General features: G+C 37.4%; 1 protein-coding gene and 1 long non-coding RNA gene across 3 annotated transcripts in view; one reads left to right on the top strand and one right to left on the bottom strand.

Annotated features, from left to right (window-relative positions):
• The window catches only part of LOC139767631 (uncharacterized), a 289,471-nt gene extending 280,938 nt beyond the window's left edge, over window positions 1–8,533 (bottom strand). Inside the window, exon 1 of the long non-coding RNA XR_011717189.1 lies at window positions 8,295–8,533. This is a non-coding gene — a long non-coding RNA (uncharacterized lncRNA). The remainder of the gene's footprint in view (window positions 1–8,294) is intronic.
• The window catches only part of Vn (membrane-bound neuregulin protein vein), a 326,537-nt gene that overhangs the window by 285,914 nt on the left and 21,068 nt on the right, over window positions 1–19,555 (top strand). Inside the window, exon 5 of one of the 2 annotated variants that reach the window (XR_011717187.1) lies at window positions 893–951. Coding sequence is in view for 1 of the 2 variants with exons in the window: in XM_071697083.1 (XP_071553184.1) it covers window positions 893–1,019 (127 nt within the window). In the remaining variant the exon portion in view is untranslated. Of the gene's footprint in view, window positions 1–892; window positions 5,710–19,555 lie in introns of those variants that run through there. The other variant, XM_071697083.1, reaches the window with a different exon arrangement.

Below are 19,555 nucleotides of genomic sequence, written 5' to 3'. Positions count from 1 at the left end.
GAAAAATGAAAGAAGAAGATTGGTAGAGGAAAAGTCGTGCTATAATTTATTTATCCGGACACCGAGCGAACGCCCGGACTCTTAATCTCACAGTGGCTTCGAACGTCTCGTCGTGGTTAGTTAACCGCAGTCTTTAAATAGCCACGACGACGGCATAACATTATTTTTCCAAAGAAACGACGCATCGGCCTGTCTCTCCTCGAAATCCCCGCTATTCCGTCGTCTCCGTTCGCGTCTCCCCCGCACTTTTGCAGACCGCCGCGCGCGAAAGACGTCGTCGCGCGAATTCTGATACAACGCATACATTTAGTTAAATTAAGAAACTCACGTTTCACATACGCTCCCAAGAAAAATCCCGAGACGGACGATAAATTTTGCCGACGAGACGGTCTGGTTAGGATGGTGTCATTAGAGATTAAGGTGATATAAAGGATTAAGGTGATTAAAAATAAATGATTATAGAGATTAAACACGTCAGTCCTAATGTTAAATGAAGATGTAATTCGCATAATTCCATATTGAAAAATATAGATTTTTTTCATTTATATTTTTAGATAATTAGATTTCTCTCTATTTTAGTGTGGAGGTATTTTTAAAAATTAATTTCATGGAAGAATAATGGGGAAGGAAAAAGAGAACGTTAAAATTAAGAAAATTAATAGAAGACTAAATGATGATTTTAATTTCGTTTGATAAAGATTAATTAAAAATCAAGCCGTACCACGTTCGTGCTTTTTGAGAAAAGCATAATTATAACATTTTTCACATCATGTGGCAAAAGTATTGCTTCTATTTACTATATCGTCTACACTTTACTGCACAATTTTGCAAAATGTAATCATATTTAAGAGATACTGATCGTTCACGGATTTGTTCGAATTTTCTGTTGCAGATGCGCGGAGGGCTTCACGGGTCTGCGGTGCGAGACGAAGGACGTCAGCAGCACCGGAAGTGTGTATAACCGGCGTAGGGCACCCTTTTCCTGCAAGCTGGGACTCTCTACCTCGTACTACTGCTAGCGATAATCGCGCGGGGCCCTTTTTAACCATGAGTAGACCTTTTTCTACCCTCGCGGTGTACTGCGGTGTAGGAACCCACGAGACAGAGTCGTGAGAGGGCCAACGCGCGACCAAAGAGGGAAGGGAAAATCGTATGAACGGAGAAAAGTAGGCGGATCAGGGACACGGACACGAGACGATTGGACGAGGGAGAGAAATCGAGACAAAGAATTAGAAATGACGAATTTCGAATCCGTCGATCTCGGGCATTAGGACGGGTCCTCCGTACTTTACATAAGGACAGGTTCCAAAATAGTTTGGACCGGGCATTCGTACCTTTTTCAATTTCTACAGCTAATGCTACTTATACATCCTTTCCTTATTATCCTTCTTTCTCTCTCTATTTCTCCTATCACTTCTTATCTTTTTTACCCTAATATATTTTTATTCGTTCTTCTCTTGTGTGAATATTTCTTCTATTTTCTTTCTACATCTTTTTTTTTACTTCTCCTTTTTACTCCCTCTCTCTTTCTCTCTCTCTCTCTCTCTCTCTCTCTCTCTCTCTCTCTCTCTCTCTCTCTCTCTCTCTCTCTCTCTCTCTCTCTCTCTCTCTCTCTCTCTCTCTCTCTCTCTCTCCCACTTCTTTCTTTTCTTGTTTCTCTTCTTCGAGCGTTATTACCAGTACTTTTTTCTAGAAAATGTCACTACGCGACATACTCGCGCTTCCGCGGAAAGTTCTTCGGCGAGAGAAAGAGAGAATGGAAATGACAGAAAGAATGGGCGACGGTGCGAGAGATCATGAATGTGCAAATGAGCGTGTGCCGGCGTGTGAAAGAGGGAAGGAAAAAAGGGAGGAGACGCGTCGATCTCTCGACTCTCCCGACTGCTCTTTTCGGCGCGGTATCATTGGGGGAGAGCTCTCGAGCGACTATTCGCGAATTCGAACTGGCGGTGCTTGACCTAGAGGAAAAAAAAACACCGTCCAGAACGACGACAAGTGGAAGTGCGCGAGAGAGGCGGTTTGTGTCGCACACTTCTCCGTAGTCTCCGCGCGAACGGGAGAACAATACCAAAGAGCCCAGGGTCTCGATCAAGGACGGACGCGACCACGACGACGGATTGTCGCCTTTAGGCGATCAGAACGACGCGAAGGGCCCTCACTCCTCCTATCGGCGAATTCTTTTCACTTAAAGCCACAATCAAGCCACGATCGACGTATGTGTGGCCAAAGTGGTCTAGGAGTATCGAACCCTGATACTCGATAAGACCGCACCGTGAAACAATGTAAGCGTGAGAAAAGGTCAAGGGAAAGGTATAGTTTTTGGTTTCGTAGATGATTTTCGATCCGTGAAGGCTCTCTTCTTAAGAATTAATAACTAGCTTAAAGCATAAAAAGTACAAGAGAACGAGAGGAATGTTGAAAAGTTAATTAATTATTTTTGAGAAAAGAGAGAGAGCCGCCTCCGAAAGTAGTTTCTACGGATCAAACTTGCATTTTGCCAAGCCGATTATTTTTCTCTTCGACCTTTTTTAACGACTTTATTATTCCACGGCTCGGTTTTACTGAAATCGCGGGTGGGCTAGGAAACTAAGCCGTTGCATGTTCGTCGCTGTTGGGAGGCCGGCAAAATGTTGGAATAATGCATTGAGCGTTGAGAGAGAATCCTAATCCATGAGTTCTCCGTCTTTACATTTTGAAGATACGAACAAGCACAGGTAAAATGCTAGTACATAAAATGATCGTTGATTGAAAAAATATCAAAAAATGTCTTGCAAAAACATTATTGATGCATAATTATTAGCATAACACATTAGAATAATAATACTAATACTCGTTAATGACATTTTTGGTAATCTAGAGAACTAAATTTCTAACATGTTAAATCGTTAAAAGTATTCTCAATGATCATAAAGATGTGATAATTGATGATCAAATAAATGAGCCATAGTATAATGACATAGTGATATTTCAATTGAAAAAGTGAATTTTTCACTGAAAGAACCGACGACTTCCAGCAGCGACGTCTTTGTAGCAGCATTTTCGAAGTTTGTTGAATTGCAAATTAAGAATTCGTCACTGCGTAGATACGTGTAGAAAAATGGTGTGAAAGGAGGAGAAGGAAATTGGGGCCAGTCAGCGAGCGGAGTCGTGGGAGAGACACCACAGGGCAAAAACGATTTAATGTAAAATACGATAGTGTAACGCATTAGGCTAGCTAAAAGCAGAGACATAAGGTAGATAAAAGGAAGAGAAAGAGAGAGAGGTAAAAACGGATAGAGAGGAACTCGCGAGAGCGATGATGAAATCTCATCTCGATGAGGATAGAGATGCGGGACAGTCGGTCGAGAGGTTTTTGAGAGGTATAATAAGATCTGACCTCGAAAATGTTCTCCGTCCTTAAAATGCACGGATGTGTGGAGGAGCATTGACGGTATTTCCATTTATTTCCGTTCTAATTAAAAGCTCACGAGGATTCTTGTGAAATGGAACGGTAATAATATCGTGTCGATGAGGCGGAGATTGTGTCGAGCGAATCTTCGAAAAAAAAAAATGTTGTCAAGAGACCGATAACGATCTCATCCGTCAGAAACCTCGACGAAGACTCCCATGCGCGAGTGAATACGGTGAGGAGCGAGAAATGCGCGCTGTACTCTAGCAGTCTCGCGCGCGCGGGACCCTATTTATGTTTTATATTATATTATATATATTATATATATATATATATATATATAAATATGTGTATAAACATTTTTAATTTATTTATTTAATTCATTAATTTTATTGATTTACGATTAAACGTCATCACCACCTCGGCAATCGCTTTTGTTCTTAATCTTCTGTTGACCTTTCTGCACTCTTTCATTTGCGCCGTTTCTCATCTGACGACAACTGGATACGCCAAAAGAGCGCTCAAAATCTTTCGCCTCTAATTCTCTAAATACAAAAAGGGAACAGACTGAAGCATAATCTCGAAAATCGAATTTTAAGGAAGACGTATTTACACATCACGTGTACGCTTTCGAAGTCAAAAGATATAATTTTTAATTATGTATCCTGCTTTTCTCTTTCATCTCGTACATCTCAAATTTCATATTTTTCGCTATATTTATATGTCACATTTTATCCTATTATATTTCTAATAAAAAATATAACGGGTAGTTAGTAGAGTAGTATTTGCAAATGAAGAGCAAAAAATGTAGAGATATCTAAAATTATACGATGATCCAGTTTCAATATAATCTGTTTGCCATTTATCTCTTTCAGAGTTCTCATTTAAATAAATATCTTCATATGCTCTTCATTATATTAGTGGCGAAAGTTTTTGTCGGTTCTTCTGTTGCCTTCAAACAGGTAGGTGTACTTTTTATTTTGCTATGTTCTAATTTGCACTCATCATTATTTAAACATTAGTTTACGTAATATTTAATTTTAGTTTCCTTTGATCGACTCATCAATCGTTGACGCAGAATGCGACTCGAATCACTCGAATGTCGTCGGATTTCTCTAACTGGCTCGGTTCACGACGTTATATAAGCACATTTACATCGCATCGTATTAATTATACAAATTATACAATTAGACAAATTTTTTCTTTTACATCTTAAAATTCTAGTTATAAAATGCGTATCACAAATATAAAACAATATACACTGCCAGCCAAAGGTTTGAGAGAGATATTACATATACAATTAAAAAATATTCCAATGAAACACTATCAAAGTCCGATTCATGCCGTATTCAATATTTTTTCTTAATTTGAAAGAAAATATGTATTATATTTAGCACAGCCGTGGTTAAGTTGTGTCTTCTATCAGAAAAAATAAATAATCTTGTAGCTAGATTATCTAGTTAAATGTAAAGGTGGCTACGAAAAAAGTGTCTAATACTCTTTAGTATCTAATAGGTACTTTTTTCATCTTGTAAAAAATATTTTTTGTAGGACTTTCAAACATTTTATATTAGTTTTTATTTTATTATAAAACAATGAATAAAATATGTTGAATTATAATGCATATATTTGATTTTATTTCATATACTAGACATTTTCAATTAATACCAAACTTTTGCCCGGCAGTGTATTCATATGGGGATAATACAAATGAGAATAAGTTAAACACTTAAGCAGAAAGTAGAAGCCCAAATATTTAGTTTGAAATAAAAACGGAAACGTATTTTACGAATAATACGTTGCTTTTTGCCGCGAAGTATTTACGTCATATTGATCACAATCGCAGGAGATAAGATTTCCGACGTGAAAAATGTTTTGGGACAAAACAGAACTCCAAGGAAATGCCAGAGAGAAATTTTCATACTTGAGGCATGACTCGTTGCTTCTTTCAGCATCTTATTGCATCCCGACGAGTCGTTTTGGGACAAGTCACTCCTCCTTTCGAGGAAATAGCTTTCCGAGTATCTTCTTGCGGAAAAACTGGGGAGCGATGCGTAAATAACGCAAGGGGACGACATAAATTTCCAAATCGTCAAAGGATAACCATAAGAGGGTGAAAATTGATGGGGACAGAAACACGAAGGAAAAAACGGCATGTACATTTATTCACGTTTAGCTGGTGATAAAGCAAAGCGGCAACTCAATTCAAACAAGACGGAAAAATATAAAAAGTAAAACTATATTATAACTGGATAAATCTGTCAAGAAGAATTATATATAATCTCGATGAAAGCAAAAGGAAAATAAAACATAAAAAATTAGTATTATTATTCTAACGCAATCTAGATACAAAACCTACAAATAAAAAATGTTGAATTAATAAACCAAAAATGATAAATTCATCTCTAATTTAAAACTAAAGAACGCAAATGTTAAGCAGAGTTTTACTTTCAATCATTTATGATTCAAATATTTTTGATATACGTTATTTTCGAAAAGTAGGATAACTATGAATTTAATCAAGCGTACTTCTGCAAATTTAATAACAATTTAATTCAATTTAAAAAATAATCTTTATAATAAATAATTAAAAATAAATAAAAATAAATAAAAATAATCTCTCTTCAAAAAAATTTAATTCTAATTTTCTTTAGTTTCAAAAGTATCCTGTAATTAGCTAATTACGCGCAACCTGATAAAAACAAATGTGCAACGTATCAATTTTACCAAATAATTAAATTAACTATTTCGTATGATTAAAAAGCAGATCGGAAGAAAAGAATAAATAGAGAAAAAACCGAGAAACAGAGATAGATGGGAAGTAACTATGGACGAATACACGAATATTCACTCTCGATCCTAGCGATGTATTTCACGTCCCGTCGTAAAAAACTCTCTGTCTCTTTCTCTCTCTATAGTCCATAAAGTTCGAACTGCCCCTACAGCGATCCTTGTAAACGCTTCTCTTAATCGAACTTCGTGCCCCGGAAGCAACTTTCTTCAGTGGAAAATGGTGAGGGAGGCCTGAGAAGGATCGTGTTATCGGTAGAAACTATCGAAAATGCGGGCTCGTCCTACTCTAAACTTTGCTTACGCGCATTTAGTTATACGAATAGTTTTGATTATCAGCCGCGAAACGGAAACTTCTTGGACGTGTTACGTTATCGGACACCCTTAGCCGTGGTGGAACCAATCGTGTTTAACTACGATCGTAAATTCGTGATTTGACAAATAAATTAGGAGAAATGACTATCGCGATAAATCAGTATGCATAAATAGAAAAATACAGGATAGAAATGTGAAAACAAAATAAAATATTTAGCGTACAAAATAAGCTAAATGCACCATATTTGAGAGAAATAATACAACATACAATTAAAAAGAATATAATAGAGTTAACGAACTCTGGAAAATATTCAAATATAAAAATATTTAAAGTAATATTTGACTACATATGTGCATTAAATGTAAAGAGGTTCATTCTGTTTTGATATTAAGTTTTTCCAAAAACATTAAAGATATTACGTAAATTTCATATATTAATTAATATAATTAGCTTAACAAACAGATAAATTACATAGTAAAAATGCTGTCAGAGGTTCCAGGTGGCAAACTATAATGCATAGGATAACCAAGATAAATTAAAAATTTAAACCTAAATTTAATATAATCAAAGTATAAATGTTACTTCATTAACTAATAAATATTTCTTGATATAAAAAATACTGAGTTGAATATAAACGTTAAAAATTTTATGGGAAAAATAATACTGTGATAAAAATAGAAATCACAGTGATAATATCGCAACACCATTAATCTTACTAAATCAAAAACATTGATAAGAGACTTAAGAACAGTGACTCGATGACGTTAAAGTGACGACGACAAGGGAAATCTCAGCAATATTCGAAGAAAACCCTATTCATCGGGAATTTGATCATGTGCGTGTTAGTTTTATGCGGACGAAGCTGTCTGCTTCCTCATTCTTCGCTCTTGCTACGTCCGACCAACGTATTTTTATTACGTATCCTTGGACACCCTCGACGGTGGTATCTTTTGTGCGCTACAGATTTTTATGAAAAACACACACAATAACGTCCGCCGCGGGAAGGAATAAAACGTATGAATACTATGGACGACACGTGCACCATATTAAAGCTGTCTGGTGCGGCAAGAAAAATAGTTTTCTTCGCGATCGCGGAGGATTTCTTTCTCAGTCGCAACAATGAGTTTTATTAAACTAATTTGAATTCCAAAGATATATACGATCAATGTGGAACTTGACCGTAAGAAAGAGATGCTGTAGTGATGAGCACAACGCAAAGAGCTTAGGAAAAAAATATCCGAGCGTCGGGATAATGATGGCTATGTAAAAATTCATGGAAATTTCAATCGGCAGCCTTCAATTTGCGAGTGGTAACGGCTTAAAATGCGTTTCAATGAGTACTTAAAATATCAACAGTAATCGATCTCACAGAAAAGCACGATAAAAACGAATAATAATTAATCGTCTCGATAATTAGCGAGAAAAGTAATTAATTGTGCCGGCGAATAACGTTCAAAATAATGGCGGAGAAAAAAAAGAGGATAATTATATTTAATCGGTGATAAGTGCCATTCTCTGAAATTGCCATGCAATCGAAATCCAATTGAATTCGCGTATTTAAAATATAGAAAACAAAGCGTTTTAGTCGATAGTCGACTTTTACGTTGATCTCCGCGCGATAAAAACACATTCGAAATTCGATTAGCTGAAAGTTTAATAAAGACAACCATGCATCAAAAAACCGAAAGTTGTCACTGGAGAAAACCGCATTGAATATTAATGCTTTTAAAATATTCTCCTAGATATTGCATAAAATATACGCTTAAAAATTTTACTCTGTTATAAAATTTTATCACTTACCGACGTGTCTCTTATATCAGCCCCGGCTCAAATGGTTGTTTTCCATCATTGTTGATTGGACTACCGTCATTTCGTTGTTATTTGCACTTTACTTGGCTCGAGATATCTAAAACAAAGATAAGAACTTCTTAAAATAATAGATGTTATGACATTTACTTAATGTATATGCATAACATAAAGTTTTATTTGTAAAATATCTTTTTCTTATAGTTTCGAAACATATTTAAGTTCTAATTACATAAAGCACGTATTAGAATGCGAATTTTGACATATATCTGTGACATAAAAATAAATTAAATTATTTAAATTTAATTTAAGAAAGTAAGTTACATATGCAACTAAGTCGACGATATAAAAAAATTCTATATTTTAAATTTAATTTAATTTCCAAGATTACGAAAGTTATTAATCTATAACTCATTTGCATAGCGCTCTAATAAGAATTTAGATTATGGTGGATATAAAAGAATACATAACCAAGATAATTACACATCATATATTTGATTAATTTATATATTCCTGGAAACTATATTAAAATCTGTATGATTCCAATTTATCTCTATCTTACTATTTATAATTTCTGCAAACTCATTCGAAATTTATCCTTCGCTATTACATGCACGTGACCATTGGTCCTCACGCTCAACTTCCGTCTACGACGGAAACTTGACATGTGAACGTGCCGGGACGAGAGTATCCTTCAGTTACGTCCGACTAATTGACAGCGGACGTTGAAGGTGTGCGGAGAATGGGCCCGATCTTTGACAGATTAATTCCTAAGGGAATCTACGAGATTAAAACCTCGACCTCAGGTGACGTCGCGCAATTTCCCAGATAACAGTTGAAATCGAAATTTTAGTAATATAAACCCTTTAATATAACAACTCTTTCTACTTTTGCCATTTAAAAGCATGTTATTATGCATTGCTTGTGCGCGATGGAAATAACTCTCTAATAATGTATTACATCAGGATTAACTTAGAACTTTGAGTCGACGGTTTTTCCCCTCAATTTAATTAATGTCAATGTCTTAGTGATGTTAATTAATTATTCTCATATCGTATACACGTGGAAAGAATCGCAGTGAAGGAATGAAATAATACGTGAAGTAAAAGAGAATAAAACACGAATAGCCAATTAGAGCGGACCAGCCAAAGATGTTGGCTAGCGGCCAACGACTGGTAGAAGATTGCGAAAACCTGGCTATGCCGCGAAAACTAAGTTCACTTTTATTGGAAACAGAGATCCTTCTTATAACACTGCCGCGCGGTGCCCTCCTCTTTAAATCGAATTTCAGACATTTCGCCTGCGCCTTCTTGCCGGCCCAGCATCCTCCGCTACTACCTATAAGCTCGAAGACAATTGGGAAACCCAAAATTTGCGAGTACTTAAACGTATGAAACTTGGGAACTATACCAGGCGAATATCGCCTTCCCTGCTTTTCCATTCAGTCTCCATTTCACGGGCTCTACATGCTGACTGCGCAAAATTCATAAGAAATGTTCTCGAGAGTTCTGTTTGAAAGCTCGAAATTTCAAAGAGACTATCGTTTATCAAACAACAATGGGAGAGACTTTGACGCGAAAATCTAGTTCCATGTATTATTAATCACTTGGAAGAAACAAAAATCATTTTTTAAAGATATGATCCAAAAGTTTGGCAACGAACATTATTAGAAGGGAGAGAGAGAGAGAAAGAGAGAAAGAGAGAGAGAGAATTTAATGGATATAAACTAGTTACAAACTTAATTGATTTTTTCCTACATATTCTAATAAATTTACATGTTTACATAACTTAATCTGTATAAATAAATCGTAAAGTAAAGATCTTTGTTTCTTATGTGATATTTATAATATTTATTACTACAAACGTTTTGCTTTCTCACAATCACTAATTATTAATTGAATTCTGGGAATTATTTAGTTTTGTCGATTTAATAGAGCCATTATTATTCACAAATAATATTCTTGCAAATCCTCAATTCGACCTGATTATGTGTCCAATTAACATAAAACTAAAACGTCAACAGAGAGATACTCGTGATAAAACGCGGCGCACAGAGAGATTACAACATTCGGGATTGTTAATTGTTCGTCTGTTATCGCTTTAACGCGGTCGCCTCGCGCATCGATTCGAGCGGTAATAGCAACGATTATAGCAGCAATTTATCGACATAGAAAGTATTCATCCGGTTTACCAACAGCGAAAATTCCGATTTCAAACAGCTGGATTTAACGGTAATATTTATGATTCGCTCGCGGCGATAATAAGTGCGCGTAAACATTTAGCAAATCGACGGACGGCAAATCGTTGGCGTACGGTTGATTTTCGATCAACTGACGCGCTGTCGCGAACGAAAACAATGCACACCGATGGGAATTCGATCACCTGGGGATGTCGATTTCTGCTAGCGAATAATCCGACAGACATGTTCTGCCTTTTGTACATGACAGCCATAATAATAACATTACCGTCACGCAATGGGATCGGCAAAATAACCAAAAATAATAATATCCGATTTAAAGGACGCCATTCACAGTTACATTACCGTTTATTATATTGGTACCAGCAGTTAACGAAAACAATTATTCATTTCCTGAAAAAAGCTTAATAGGTCTCTAAAATATGGAGTTCTGTGCTTTATGTTTCAGAACGCACGCGTGGCGTGCTTATTGAAACAAAACTGTACACAGCGAACACACATTGGGAACCATTTCCTAAAAGTAATTCCTACCGTTTTTAGGCAGAAATTTGAATTCACATATTCAAAAATATATTTTTAGATTCTATCGCGTAATTTTTTAATTGTTCATTTATCGCGTATAAGCAATATAATTTGGTACATTTAATAATTAATGCAATTGGCAAGCTTTCTTATATATGATATCACAAAGTTTTCATGTAATTTCATAGAAATGCAGAATTCAGAAATCTAAATCGTTGAACATCGAGAATTTTATAGCGACTAGAAGCGAACATATAAATTAAACGATTTCAAGGTACGGATTACTAAACGAAGTAATACTCCAGCTTAAATTAGAGCTGACGTCAATTTGACTCGCTCCAGAGACATTTTACGCATTTCGCACACGCGATCGATATCCGGGTCGCATCGTACGACATTCCATCAATGACATTCCATCAATCTGGAATCGGGGGACCGATGAATGCCGGGCAACGAGGACTACTTCGGGCTTGTCCCGTAGGGTGAGCCCGGCCGCCCGGTATTGTTAATCGTCACGAGCGAATAATCTGGCGGGCTCACGCCCGCGTTTGTACGTGCATTAGTCCGGCACGTATGCAAACTGAAATCACGAGCGGTAACGACTAGGCGGCCTGCATAAATACGCAAGTGCGGCACGGTGGACTAATCAATTCCGCCGAATCACAGAGAATTTTCAATGCTCGGGTCTCACCCCGTTCAACCCGCGCCCTTCGTTACCTTGCTACGTGTAACCTGCAGCGACACGATGCAGAGAAGGCATGAAGGGGAAAAGGGCGGCGAGGAGAGAAACCAGGGGAGTTTTATTGTCGGACTAATTCGGCAAAAGAGAATTGATTGCTGGCCCTCGTTGGCTCTGTCGCTTCCATGCGATACATACACGAAGCCAGTGTTGGCTTCACTTCCCATCGTTCCCTTTGTCGATAATCGAAATTTAACAGTATCCGATGGCCAGCGAATCGCCCATTAAGAGACGTAAAAAAATGGCCGAACATATGTGAAAATGTGAATGCATGGCTGCACGTTTACTCAATTTCGGAATAAACGAGAATGGAAAGGAATGTGAGCTATATAAAAGAAAGGTTAATGCAATAATTAAGCGTAATTGAAATATTGATACAAAAAGTTAAATATTATAAATTCTTTAAAATACTTTATTTCTTGCTAAAAAAAATATGCAGACAAGAAGAAGATAGCAAAAAATAGTCATTTTTAAGAAAATATTAAACATTTGTAAAATAGATTAAATAAAAATCATATATTTTCTCTATTTTTTTTTTTAGTAGACATTTATTTCATATTTCATCATTTCATTCAAATAAATTATATTAAAAGTAGTAAATAATAATCAGAGAAGCAATTTTTCTAAATATTTTAATTTCTGCAGATACATACATTTCAAACGTTAAATTGAAAGAATGCTTTGTACATCAGTCTTTGGATTTCAACTCTTTGCAAATCATAATGTGTAAATGTATAAATAATTCACGCAAACTTCGCCAAAAGCTCCGTCTCCTTCGTCTACAGCGTGTGTAATTTATAATTCATTACACTCTACAATATGATCGCGTTAAGCATTGTTTAATAAATATGCAAGAAAGCACAGATAGAAGAGAGAGAAAGAGAGAAGTGCACAGAATTTAATTGGAGGAAATTGCAAATAGTGGAGTTGTCATAATAATTTAGGTATTAACAATAGAGAATTATTAAAGACACGAAAATTATGCTCAATTATATCTTTCGATTAGAATTAAGCAATGTATTCGCATCATAAATTGAACAGACGAAAAGACAGTGATATTTCATGTATAATAAATCCTATGTGCTCTTCGTTTTAACAATTTATTTTCAGAGATCGGTTATATCTAAGTTGCCAACTTAGTTAACGGAATGTCCCGAAATAAATTTTCTTCGATTGCGCAAGTTTCATTAATAGAACGGATTCCTCGTGCACAGTCATAAGCAGATCCTTATTTCAAAATTTCTTCCGACGCCTTCTACCCTTATCGCAGAGGTAATCAACTTCGCGTTAAGGATACCAAGGCGTTTCCTCGAAGATACCGTTGTCTTAAAACAAAGCTCTTTATTTGTGTATTGTATGATTTATTTAACGAGCTAAGCGCCGGCACGCGACGTCGAATGTATCTTCATACAGGGTGTCCTAAAAAGATTCGAACTCGTGAAGTCTATTCTCGAAATGTGGATTTAATTTTTCCTTGACAAATATTATTATCATTTTATAAAATTATTACTTTAATATTTTATTATAATGAATAATATTAATGATTTAATTATTAAGTTTGCTTTAAGTTAATAAAAAAATCAAATTTCTTTACTTGCTTTGTGACTTTCAAAATCTATAATCGATTAGGATCATTATCTTCGATTAATTCGAAAATTGGGGATCTTAATGAAATCTCCACTAAGAAAAAAAGGGAAACAAACTTCATAAAGAAGATCGAAGTTCGATCGTTTTTCCAAGAACTAAGTTTTCCTCTTTCAAGAACACCCTATATATACATGTACGTGTTTCTCATCGCGTGTAGGCTTGATTCTCATTCTACGGTCATCCATCTTTCTCGGGTCCACTCGAGAGTGAGCGACGAAGGGTGGAAGACAAGGGTGATACTCTCGCGCAGGAAGAGGGTGAAAGAAGGAAGTGCGTGCCTTGGATTTCGTGAGACCGATCGTTCGCTCTGAGGTTCTTCATTAGCGCCTTAATTAGTGCCGAACACCAAGGCAATCTTAAGCGAAATCGGGTTTCGAGCGCGTACCTCAATAACGTGTCTCACTCTCATTAAACTCGTCGCATTAATCGTACAATCGCCTACCACTTTTACTCGTTTTACCGTACCATCCCTTGTCCATCATATTCACCATCAAATTAAGTCTAAGTAATAAGTCGCCGAAGATGATGTGGCAAGACCTGATAGGTCATATCGACACGTCGAATGTCCGCCAGGAACGAAAAGTGAAAATAACGGGAATGACAAAGACTATAACCGAACGGTATCTGCTCTTTAACTTTTTCATCTCCCTAATGGAACACTTTCTCGTTATAATTTGTTTAATTTTAGAATCACTAAACTTTTAGACCTCCAAATTTCGCAGCGCTCAAATTAAGGGGCTCTCGTATTATAATATTCCAACATCCCGCGATCCAAGACAGTAAAATTTGTGAAGAGAATATGTGTGCGTGGTGTATATGTATGTGCTCTGTGCGCGCGCTGACGAATTCTGAATGTCACTGATTTTTAAACTTCGCAATTAGTCCCGCGAGAGCGGTCCCACATGATTCCCTCCAATTTGAAAAAAATTCGCGTTATTTTTTTTTTTTCGTTTCCAACTTCGGAACTTTGTGCAAATGCAAGAGGTGTGCACGTGTGGTAGACGTAAATTTAATAATCGCATCGCTATGCTAAAGCGGACGATGATCGGATTAAAACATTACGCGAGCTTCGTTTCGCCGCGTTTTACACATTTCTCCGAGCTTTACAAAAACAAGATAAAAAATACTGCTGACTTCATATTAACGGGGGGATCGTTGTTTATTCATGCCAGCATTTCATAAATTTCGCGTCACACGCCACCAGCGCGTAATCGCATGAAAAATTCAAAAACGCTTTGGTCACGCTGAAATTCTCATTCGAATTATAAGTAATTTGTGATCAAATCAATTACATTTTCCACCCTTCATCATTCGTTCAACTCGGACTACTGCCACGAGCTCACCGGAACGTTTTAAATCGATGAAAGCCTCCACAACGAATACTACATGACAAAGGCTATTCAACGTGTTTCGCAATATATCCGGCGCAGATAATAATCCGTCTAATGAAAGCGTTACACGCCACACGCGAGAACATACGATGCCGTCCATAGAGAGATTGCATCAGACCCGAGTTTCTGTCTACAATTCCGTTTGCGCTGCAAGGTTTAGATACATCATTAAAAATTTTAAAATATAAATAATTGTTCATATAGAACACGTTTCTGACGGCGATGTCGCAATGTATGCGGAAGATAATTAAAAACGTACGAAGAGTCATGCAAAAACTAATTAGATCAAGCACTTGAGTTGTAGGACATTTACATGTAACAATTTTTAACATAACGATTTTTCAGTAAAAAAGGAAATATTCGCATTATATAATACATAAAAATTATGTAAATTTACAAAAGAGAGAGTAATTGTTAAAGTGCCCAAATAGTTGTGAGTAAACGAAAATTATTAAAGACACGATAAATCTTCATTTAATCTACGATTACTCAATTTACGATTGATAGATTACTAAGGATAATTATTCGATATTTTATCATTGCAAGATTATTATGTTGCTCAATTTGTCCGATAATTTTAATTATCTTACTTATTCCTACTATTTTAGCAAAAAATAATGTTGCTAGCTCCTGCTACAAAATCAATTTGTTCAATGTAACACACGCAATTTTAAAAAAGATCATAGAAATATGATTTTCAAACTGAAAACGTCAAGCAGAAAATCCCAGGGTGGAATCCTGTCTTCGAAACTCTCGCGTGTGATATTGAAAAATTCAGCCGCGCACGATACATTTACATCCATCCATCTATTCTCAAGAAAATTCCGCTGATGGCGAAATGATCGCTCGAAAGGAGAAGATGCGAGAGGTGACATGAGAGAGGTGTTTGTCCACGATGCTTTTTTGGACGTCGCGAAGCCCGGGAAATGGGCGAACAGTTTTTAGATTCCATCCTGTCGCACGTTGTGCCATAGAGAGTCACATTAATAGCGAAAAGATCGCTCGATGCGGCATACAGTTTGATGAAAACTTCATCGTGAATACATGGGGTTTCTTGCGATAAACATGAACTCGCTGAACACGTTACAAGTTTATCTCGCCGATCATCAAACCAATTTGTCAGTCGTTACAGCATTATTACGTTAAAAAAAATTTTTAAATATAAGAAAGATATCCAAAGAAAGGAAAAAAAATTTTAAATTATATCCAATAATCTGGATAACGCCTCATATAAAAAATATGCCGCGTGATGGATATCGCGCGGCGTACCTAGAGAGAATTGAATTGGAAATTCAATTTCGCGCATAGACGATCTTATCTTGGCGATGAAGAAAGAGCACGCTGGGTATTCAAAATCGGTATTCGATTTCTCGTGCTATTATTAAAAGTAAATAGTCCCCGGAAACGAACCGTCCGTCCTCTCTACAGGGAGCAAACAGCGGGAAGTTGGAGTAAGGAGAAAGAAAAACAAACGAGAGTCATTCTTCTCTCTCCGGGCGCCGCTCGCAAATTCCGTCAGTTTCTAGGGGAGAAAACTTCTCGCGAAGAGAAGAGAGGCCGAAGCGTCTAATAGGGAAACACGAGAAACATCGCGGATGAATACTGCCCGCCGCATTTCAAAGAACGAATATCGATTTATCGTCGAAAAGTTTCGCTCACGGCCACACCATGACTCAGAGACTGTTGTTTGACTTTCAGAAAGAAAGGCGCAATGGGATATGTTTCCCTCTTTCGAACCGATTGTAACTTCCCTCACGGATCGCTGACGCGACAAACTTTCGTTAAAACAACGGACGGATATCGCGTAATGCTTGAAGTTACCGGAAGTTACCCCAGGAGATGTCCCACGTTGTATCGTGGATAGAATAATACTAAAGGTTTGCCTCTCAAAGAGAAACGTTTACGCGAACGTTATTTTCTTCAAGCTGATATTCCATAACTGATTTTATAGCTGCTATTTCATCTAATGCAACCATAACTTACGTGATCTCCGAACTTTTGCGCTTTTAATAAAACCCAAGATTAAGAATACATTCAATGCGAATACAGTTTTATTAAGCATCTGTGGAATTGATTGATTTAAATATACAATCTGCGAACGAAGTAAAGAACTTAAACGAATTTTTCAACAGTTAGCATCCGACACTCTTTAACAGGATTAACACGATTAACGTGATTCGAGTAATGCTGCTATACGTCGTTCGTATCAAAATCACGGGCAAAGTTCGAGAGAAGGCCTGGCATAACACAGCGCCGTGTCATCCCATTCGCTGTCGACAAAGCTATCGACCTCTGTGCTCACAACTTGGAGCATCACGTACGAGCCGTGAAATTATGCCGCGCCGCACATCATCCGTGACGATACGGACGTTCGCATAATCGAACGAGAGGACTCGGTCGCGCCGTCTCTCCTCGCGTCGCCCTGCAGATCCACCCACGCCCCGACGCGCGACGGACGCACCCGGCAGCGCGTAAAGCAATGCCAGTTCGGATGCAAATCTTCGTCCATTTTGCATTTTGTCATCCGTCCGGCCGGCCGGCCGGCCGGCGTGGCGCGGTGAGGATCAACGCCTGCTGGTGCAAGAGAGCGTTACAGCGCGATTACGCAGTGACGCTCAAGTGCATCACGGTTCACGCGATTATTCCGGTCAATGTTATCATTATCTACGAAGCTAACTCCGATGACTGGAATTCCAATCTTTTAGCACACCTATATTTTTCCTGAAAAAATAGTTTGAAAACATTTTTGGAACTATTTATGCTGACTCGTCGGTAAATTCTTAACGCTTCAATGCTGATATATCGTGCCAAACCCTACTACTCTCGGTACCCCAGTTTGCGAAACCATTATGTAATCGACATAGTCGTTATTTGTAAGATTATTTAACAAGAGAGTCACGAATTCCTATCTAAGCCGAGAATATTGGAAAATAAAGTGCTATTATTAGTCATTAGAATGTCGCTAATGTAACCCGATAAATTTTGGTTTCTCCACAAATTTGTGAAATTACTCCAGTCGCAGTCAACGGTGTTCTGGAATTATACTATCTAATAATAGAAACACGAATTCGCACTTACAATTAGATCTCAATGCGGTACTGATAAATAAGTTACAACTATACTATTAGTAATTATTACAAGCATAATATCAACATGTGAACCAACATATAAACTTTTAACTTTATAAATTTATAGTCCGCTAAAAACTATAAATTTTAATATATTTTATTGAATAAGTTCGAAATTGTCTTTTCGACTTTTGATAGAAGCAGGCATGATTTTCAAGATTTGTTAAAATCTGAAATTATATAGGAATTCCTATTTATGTCTTGTATTTCCGTAAATTTCGTATCAGCATACGATTCTAGAATCTAGAACAACGCTTAGCGTCCTGTGTGAGAGAAATTTCGGGGACATCTCTGCAATTCGACCTCGTCACTCGTCACGAGAGACGATCTCTCGCATGAAATCGGCGCGCAACGGCAAATATTTTACGAGCGACGCTGCGCGGAGTGTCCGACGGATAATTGCGCCACGTGAAAATTAAATAGCACGAAGCCGGCGACACAGAGCAAATTCGAGCACTCCCGCATATCTGATACGAAATATGAAGCTCCGGACAATCGACCCCGTGCGAAAACAATGGCCGAGCGCGATGTAAATCTTGGTTCATTTTATATTATGTCACCGGCTGGGAGAGGCGAGGTTACTCGCAAATACGCCGCGGCAGAGCTGTAACGCCGGGTCACGATTATGCGAGCAGGAACGCTCGCGCGTTTTGCCGGCTTTTACGAGCGCGCGGGAAATCTGCCTTCTGCGCGCGTATGTAATTCCATGTGCACGCGCGGTGCATAAATATGTTAAGTAATGGATATAGACACAATTCGTGTATATATACCGCCTTTTATTTTCACGCGTTCACTATGCACTTTAAGCAAAAATACATTATTTAGTAAATATATATTAAATGTATGCAAAATGTGAAATTCAGGAATCGATAGGATATTGTTGAATTAAATGATTGCGCCATGACATTCAATGTATTAAAATAATGTAACGTTTCCAGAAAATGTAGAGACAGAAAAGCAGAAAGTAGAAAAAGGTATAAGAAATTAGCAAACTGAAATAATGCGTCCGAGAGTATTACAACACTTCTTGAGAGCGTGCTTCCGTGTTAAAGAACCGGGACTAATTTCCAACTGCAAAGTAACTATGACTTCGCTATTCGAGTTTCTATGCACTGACAAATTTCGAGTTAAATAATTGTCATTCAAACTACTAAGAGAATGTAACGTTCCGGTACAATGCAGGAATAAAAGAGAAAGAAATAAAAAAGGTGTACAGAAGATGAGAAGGAAACTAGCGAACTGAAATAATGCGTCCAAGAGTATTACAGCACTACTTGAGAACGTGCCTCCGTGTTAAAGAACCGAGACTAATTCCCAACTGCGAAGTACTGGACTCCGCTAAAACGTTCTGATACGGGTAAATATTTATCTGACGATGCATTCATCACGGTGCAACGTTGCACGCGTGTATTCTGGCAAATTGCGCGCCTGGTGTATTCCACTTAGCAAAACCGTCAAAGGATTGGCGCATGCAACAATGCACGACTGCCGCCGCACAGCCCGAATATGAACAACGGCGGCAGAGAGAAAGAGAGAGAGAAAACGATGATAGATCCGGTCACGGAACAAAAGGAATGAATAAAGCGCGCGCACGCGTGTATGATGGAAGGTCACCAAATTAAAATGTATAA

This window comes from Temnothorax nylanderi, unplaced genomic scaffold (assembly GCF_030848795.1).
Source record: "Temnothorax nylanderi isolate EJ_2023f unplaced genomic scaffold, tnyl_v1.0 TNYL_tig0011_pilon, whole genome shotgun sequence".
Classification (NCBI taxonomy): Eukaryota; Metazoa; Arthropoda; class Insecta; order Hymenoptera; family Formicidae; genus Temnothorax; species Temnothorax nylanderi.
This window is presented reverse-complemented; position numbering and strand designations above follow the sequence as displayed.